Source organism: Sorex fumeus, unplaced genomic scaffold (genome assembly GCF_029834395.1).
Source record: "Sorex fumeus unplaced genomic scaffold, SorFum_2.1 ptg000058l, whole genome shotgun sequence".
NCBI lineage: Eukaryota > Metazoa > Chordata > Mammalia > Eulipotyphla > Soricidae > Sorex > Sorex fumeus.
The window spans coordinates 12,852,425-12,860,147 of NW_026606115.1; the positions used below are offsets into that span (position 1 = coordinate 12,852,425).

Below are 7,723 nucleotides of genomic sequence, written 5' to 3' on the forward strand. Positions count from 1 at the left end.
CCTTCCTTGACTTCAATATAAACCAACCCTAAAGAGAAAGGATTACTAAGTCAATCATGGTTGGAGGGTCACTTGGGATGGAAAATGTGTGCTGAAAGTATATAAAGGACCAAATATGATGGCTTTTCTGTTAACTGTATTGCAAACCATAATGTCCATAAGTAGAAAGAGAGTAATAAGGAAATTGTCTGCCATAGAGACAGGAGGAAGGTGGGACGGGGGGTTGGGGAGGCATACTGGGGACATTGGTGGTGGGAAATGTATACTGGTTGAGGGATGTGTATGTGTATGTGTATGTGTATGTGTATGTGTATGTGTATGTTTCATATTTGAAACCCAAATATGAAAATTTTGTAACTGTAGCTCACGGTGATTCAATTAAAATTTTTAAATAAATTAATTAATTAAATAAAAAATAAAACACAGGCAGGCTCAATCCCATTAGCCTCTCTTGGGCTTGTCAGATCCACCTTGGAGCTCTTTCTATCCAATTAATGCCATTCCAGCCTAGTTCTCCTCTTGGCTTCTTGTTTCTTTGTTTCCACAACCCTGTCACAGACCTTTCACTTATGTATATATTTGTTTCATTCTTTGCAACAGACCCCTGTTGCAAGGGTTGAGGTCAAAGTTGCCAACCTGGTTTTAGATACATATTTGCTTGTGTTATTTAACTTAATCTGTTTAAATTTATTCACAATTTTCTTGGCTGTCAGGTTGAATCCCAAACAACAATACAATTTGAACTTTGCTTATTGATCTCATATGTTTTATCCTCTCTACTAAGTTTTGTGCTTTCATTTTTAATTACACAAAACAAAAATGGTTATTATCTCTTTATCATAGTAATTACCAGTAATTGTTTATATTTTCTTATAAAATATCTTATATTTTCTGAACTTTGGGTAGTATTTTTGCATGCATGATAAGCAACTATTCTATATTTGATGGAAACAAAGATATTGTTTGAGGTTTTTAGCCTATTTGTGAAATCAAATCAATTAACAATTTTGAGCCCTTGGGGTTGAAGCAATAGTAGAGAAGGTGGATCCTTGTCTTGTGTGCTGCTGACCCAGAATAGACCCCATAATGGTCAAAATCCATAATGGCCCAAACCCCTCCCAGAGTGATCTCTGAGCACCCCTCCCAGAGGGATCTCTGAGCACTCAGGATTTAACCCTGAGTACCACTGGGTTTAGCCACAAAAAACAATAATAAAAAGCATTTTTGCCCAGAGGACAGAGAGATAGTTCAAAGGGATGGAGTGCATGACTGACATGTGTGAGGTCTCCAATTTGATCAACACCATATGGTACTCTGAACATAATCCTCAAGCATCAAGCATTGCCATGGCCTTATTAACCCCTAGCATCACCAGCCTTAGTGTCTCTGCATTACCAGGGCTGAGCATCTAATTATTGAAAAAGCACTGCCAGTCTCTGAATTGCCAAAAGTGGTCCTGGTTAACACTGGGAGGTTAAAATAATAAAATAAAATAATTATGTGTCCACTATGAGTAACTGATTTTTGTGTATAGACATGAAATTTGTGTTTATGTAATGTTGATTTGCAACAGAAGTAGTAAAACTGAAGCTATAAGCTCCCCATATATATGTGTTTCTCAAATATATATTATTTTTAAACATTTGCTTCAGCCTAGACCAACTCAAACTGGTGACACAAGCTTTTACAAACAACTGTAATTTCACAACATAAGACGCTACCTAGAATCACTTGACCTTGGCACTACAGTTGCTGCCAGGTGCAGGCAAATGCAAATCTCAAGGTAGTTATGAAGTTCAGCTCAGTGCTACAGCTGCTAGTTGGGACTTGAAACTATGACCTTAAAATGCATCTCAGGTCCACTGGACTTTAATACAGCAATCACTACCAGGCATCATCAACTAATAACCACAAGTCATAGTCCGGCCAATCTAGACCTTGGTCTTAGAGCTGCTGCAGGACATTTATGACAGTTGCCCATTCGACAAAAACTCAGAGCCACAGTTACTGTATGGAATTTGTATAGATAAATCTAAGCTTGGTCTGAGCTTAGACCCTAGGTCTAAACTGCCTAGATCTAAATGAATGTTAGACCCACACTCCTATCCTTCCTATCCCAAATAATGAAAAAAAATGTAGATTTCGCCTTCACTTCTGGAAAAAGGGAAAAATGGGAAGAACCACCATCAAAATAAAGCGTTATAAGCCTCTTGGGATGGAATTAAAGACTATCACACAGAGTAAAGTCAGTCAAAAGGAGAGGGATAGATACAAAATGATATCTCACATATGTATCATATAAAGAAACAAAGTTAAGTAACAACAAATGGCCAAGGTCTCAGAATTGGAGACTTGATCTACAGAATTGAGCTTATATAGGTGGAGGGATAAGAGGAATTCTTGGAAGGGAAGCTGAACTCTTATGGTGGGTGTGGTGTTGGAATGATGCGTGTTCAAACTGTCAGTAACAGTGTTGTAAATCACTGTACCTCAATATAAATGGGGTAGTAAAAATTTAAAGCAATAATACTAACGATACTCATTAAAATGAAGAAGTCAGTGAGAAAGAATTCCAACAATGGCAGAAAAAGTATGAGAAAAATTTTAAACATAAATCATTAAGCTAAGGAATACTGTTGTTGAACTAAAAATACACCGTAGAAGGTGTCAACTGCAGAATGGCAGGAGATGAAGTTCAAATGTGTGCGTTCAAAGTCAAAGTAGAGTAAATCATCAAAAGTACAGAAAAAAAACAATAATGTTTAAAATGATGGTAGGGGCCGTAGCGATGGACAGAGGGTTGGGCATTTGTCTTGTACTTGGCTGACTTAGGTTCTATCCCGGGAATCCCATACGGTAAAGAGCACTGCCAGGAGTGATTCTTGAGTGCAGAGTCTGGAGCAACCCCTGAGCATCTCCAGATGTGACCAATAAGACCAAAATAAATAACCAAATATATTAAATGAAGATAACAGGCTTTTTTTTCCACTTGGGAGAAGCCCAAGTTCTCTCTTAAACATGTATTTCTTTCTTTCATTGGGCTTTTTCCACTCTGAAAGAGACCATTTTTTTCTCATGAACGTGCATTTCTCTTTCTCTCCCTTCACATTACTCTCTCTAAATTTCTTTTAATAAAAACTATTTTTCTTTACAAAAATTGAATATAGCATAAGTTTCATTGAACATAATCAAGAAAAACATGTTTATCACAGGAGGTCCAGAAGAGAGAAAGTAGCAAAATTTTTAGTTGAAATAATAACTGAGAACTTCCCAAAACTGAGGAAAGAGATAGATACTCAGACACAGGAAGTTCAAATTTCAAAAAAAAAATAAAAACAGATTCATGTTGCATTTTTATAAACAAATCCATATAATATACAAAGAAAAATATAAATTTTGTCTTCTATGAAAAGACTACTTAATATGAAACTCTTAAACGTATTGTTTTGGCTTACTTATCAGATAACATAATACCTGCAACACTTTCAGGTAAAAATTTTTCAGGTCAAAAATGTTTTCATATCTTTGCTTCAACTACACAATGTAATAGTATTCAGCTTTTAGAAAAGATGAAATCATGAAATTTGCATATAAGTGGGTGGACATGGAGAGTATCATGCTAAGTGAAATTAGTCAGAAAGATAGGGACAGATAGAGAATGACTGCACTCATTTGTGGAACATAAAAGGTAAAGGTAAAGGCCCTCCCGTTGATCGTCGATTTGCTCGAGTGGGCCCAGTAACGTCTCCATTGGAGACTTTGTTGTTACTGTGTCTGGCATATGAATACTCTCGGTAGCTTGCCGGGCTCTCCGACCATAGAGATAAGGGCCAGAAGGATCGCTCCACGGTTTGGAAACTGGCCTCATGTACTGGGGGAAAAGGCAGTTGATATGGAGAAGGGACCAATAAATAAATGATGGTTGGAGGGATTGCTTGGAATGGGAGATGTGTGCTGAAAGTAGACTAAGGATGGCCTCTTAGTATCTGTATTGAAAAACATAATGCCCCAAAGTAGAGAAATAGTAAGAAGGAATGTGCCTGCCATAGAGGCAGGGGGTGGGATGGCGTGAAGGTGGCAGGACGGATACTAGGAACATTGATGGTGGAAGATGCACACTGGTTGACTGATGGGTGCTCGATCATTGTATGACTGAAACTTGAAAGTTTATAACTGCGTCTCACGGTGACTCAATAAAAGAAATGAAATGTTTTCATGTGAAAAATATAGATTTGACTTCTACACTTCATAATTACTCTGACAAACTTTTAAAATTGGCTAAAATCATGTATTGTAGCTTGAGTATAAATTTCAAGATCCTTACATAAATGAAGCACATAGGCTAACCAAAGTAATCAGGACTTAAGAGATAGTATACCGTGTAAGGCATTTTCTTGCTTGTGGATAGCCCTGGTTCAGTCCCTGGCACCACATATAGTCCCCGAATCCACTCACCACCTGGGGTGTATTCTGACCACAGAGCCAAGAGTCAGCCCTGAGCTCTACCAGATGAATCCATTGTATTGGGAATTCCTGGAGTTCTGCCTCAAACTATCTCAAACTATCTATCTCAAATTCTACACCACTGATAAACCAGGAGTAGCATACCATATTGGATGGGATGTAAAGTAGAAGAAAACCAATCTCGGTTAAGAAAATATAAGCACACAAGGCCTACCTAACCTGTAACAACATGTTAGTAATCTCTTCTATAAGGGCTTATTAGCTCCATGGTGAGATACAATATTCACACATTTTCTTCTAAGGAAATTATTTTGTCATTTTTAGCAAATTATAACAAGCAATATAAAATAAAATTTTTGGTCCTGCTATAGGGGCAGGTTTGAGGGGTGGTTGGGAAAATGGAAACAACAGTGGTGGGAAGGTGCAATGGGGATGGTATTGGTTGGAATATTGAATGTAATAAATCATGAACAACTTCATAAAATTAAACAAATAATTAAAAAATAAACACTCACACTATTGTAACCATGTTATCTAAACTATAATATTTTTAATAAACAAAAAGGTTTTTTCTTTTCTCTTTTTTCTTTTTATTTATTGAATCACCATGAGATATACAGTTACAAAGTTGTTTGTGATTAGATTTCAGTCATACAATGTTCATTGGTGTACATTTCCCACCTCCAATGTCCCAGTTTTCCTCCCACCCACCCACCCACCCACCCACCCACCTCCTGCCTCCCCCCTGCCATGGCCCCGCAGTCTGCATCTATGGCAGATTTTCTTTTTTCTCTCTCTTTATTTTCATTTTAGGAACTGTGGTTTGTGATACTGTTACTAAAAGAGTACTGTGCATATCACTTTACCTCCTTTCAGCACTCAGATCTTGCCCAGAATGATAATTTCCAATTATCATTATCATAGTGAGGGTATAGCTCAGGGGTAGAGCATTTGACTGCAGATTGTCATAGTGGTCCCTTCTCTGTTTAAACTGCACTCCCCCTCCCCATTTGTTACAAGATTTCCTACCATAGGCCAGTCCTCCTGGCCCTTGTTTCTACTGTCTTTGGGTATTATTCACATACTGTGGGGTTGTTTATTTTTTTCATCCTACAAATGAGTACAATCATTCTATGTCTGTCACTCTCCCATTGACTGATTTCACTCAGAATACTCTCCACGTCCATCCATGGATGAGCATATTTCATGACCGAAAATGAACATAATTTGTCTATGTTTCAACGGTTGCTTCCATGTTAAAAATGGTATAACAGCTTTTTGCATTAACCTCACCTAGCTACAAGTCTATCGTATAAAAGCCAGAAGAAAATGTTAGATTTTTTTTTTCAACAGTTAACATATCAGGACCTTCTTCAGGGATTAAGGGGTTTGTGGGAGCACCACTGATGGAGCACCGCTATGCTGTCTGTGCCAAAAATTCCACATACTGGCCCCGAGCCTCGAAATGGTCAGCTGGCCGGTTGTATGCCGTCCACACAGGTTCTCCCACAAACAGCCGCATGGCCTTCACGTAGTTCTTTTCGTCCACGGTGAAACGGTGATAAATCCCCGCAGGAAGAGTTATCATGTCTCCTTTCTCCATGAAAATCCGGATCCATTTGTCCTCCTTATCTCTTACATCAAAGTACCCACTGCCGTCCAAGATGTAGCGAATCTCTTTGTCCAAGTGTAAGTGCTCCTCGTAAAACATCTTAATCTTTTCTTCATAATTTGGTAGTTTATCTTTGCATATGGTTATTATGTCCATCCAAGAATAGTGTCTCTCTTTCCGGATATTTTCTAATTCTGGATCATTCTCCTACTTGTCAGCATCCAGCTTCCAGTACAGGACCTCGAGTTGGCGCAGCTGCTCCAGGTCCACAGGCCGGCTGGGCTCCGCGCGGTGCAGCAGCCGCAGGTCGTCCGCGGACTTGTCCATGTACCAGGCCTGCACCATCCTGGGGCTGGGGGTGCACGGTCTACACCCGATTTGCACCCGCTTGCCAGCCACCTCCGAAAGAGGTTTTAAAGTGTCTGATTATTTCAGAATATAAGACAGAGAAAAAGGCTTAATAGTTATAAAAAGCAATAGACTTTTTGAAAGGTATTTTTATCTTCTTTAGTTTATCACTGTATCACTGTTTCACTGTCATCCTGTTGTTCATCGATTGCCTTGAGCAGGCCCCAGTAATGTCTCCTTTGTCCTAGCCCTGAGATTTTAAAAAGTGCCACATTCTAGGCTCTTTCAGGGTCAGGAGAATGAGGCTCATCATTGTTATTGGTATTTTTGCATATTGAGTACACCAGGGAGAGTTTGCCAGGCTCTGCCGTGTGGGCAGGATACTTTTGGTAGCCTGCCAGGTCCTCCAGAGTAAGAACTAGATGATAAGATGTCCGGGAGCTGGGTTTTATAGTTTCTGGGTCTTGGCCATTCATGGGATTACACGGTGCTGGGGGCAGTTGGTAGGTGTTAACGCCTACATACTGGTAATGGGGGATCTGGGTGGAGGAGGCTCCAGTCCCAATCCGAGCAGGCTTGGAGATCTATGCCCTGGGTCCCGCACGCCTGGGTTCCTTGGATGGTTCCTTCATGCGTGAGGCTTGTCCGAATGTGTGGAGAGTGGTCTTAAGCATGGCTGTGGCTGGAACCGGAGGTCTTCAGCTGCCGTGGCTCTGCTTGGGGTGGGGAGGGAAACCCAACCCACTCGCCTCCAAGGGGCCCCCATGAGAACAGCCAGGTGCAGAGGCAGGAGACTCTTCTTTAATTTATAAAAGTTTATTATGATAACTCTGAGATGAAATAATGAAATGGAATGAGTTAAAATTTGCTAAGGTTTGATTCAGTTTTGATTGATTTGCTCATAAGAAAATAAGAATGTCTGAAATTTTACTGCTATCTGTTTATCTATGCAAAATTACAATTTTACTTTCTTCTTTTTCTGTTTTTTTTTTAATTTTTAGTTTCTGGACCACACCTGGCAGTGCTTAGAGCCCACTACTTGCTCACAATCACGAAGGAATTCTATGAAGTGCTGTTGATGAAATATTGGTCTCTTGCATGTAATGAAATTTAGTGGAGTAATAGCCTTTTCCATAAATAGTTCTAGGTAAATTAGCTATCTAAGATAAGTCACATTTATATGATTATTAATACAAATTTGTAAAAGGCACAAATGTAAAGTGTAAAACTACAAATCATAGGAAAATAGCACTGTAGTACTACCCTCCCATTGTTCACTGATTTGCTCAAGTGGGCCCA

General features: G+C 39.3%; 1 protein-coding gene across 1 annotated transcript; it reads right to left on the reverse strand.

Moving 5' to 3' along the window:
• Window positions 1–5,505: 5,505 nt before the first annotated feature.
• Window positions 5,506–6,468, reverse strand: LOC130034196 (acireductone dioxygenase). Its single transcript, XM_056125760.1, has one exon. The coding sequence runs from the start codon at window positions 6,230–6,232 to the stop codon at window positions 5,882–5,884; it is 351 nt and encodes a 116-aa protein (XP_055981735.1). The 5' UTR covers window positions 6,233–6,468; the 3' UTR covers window positions 5,506–5,881.
• Window positions 6,469–7,723: the final 1,255 nt, after the last annotated feature.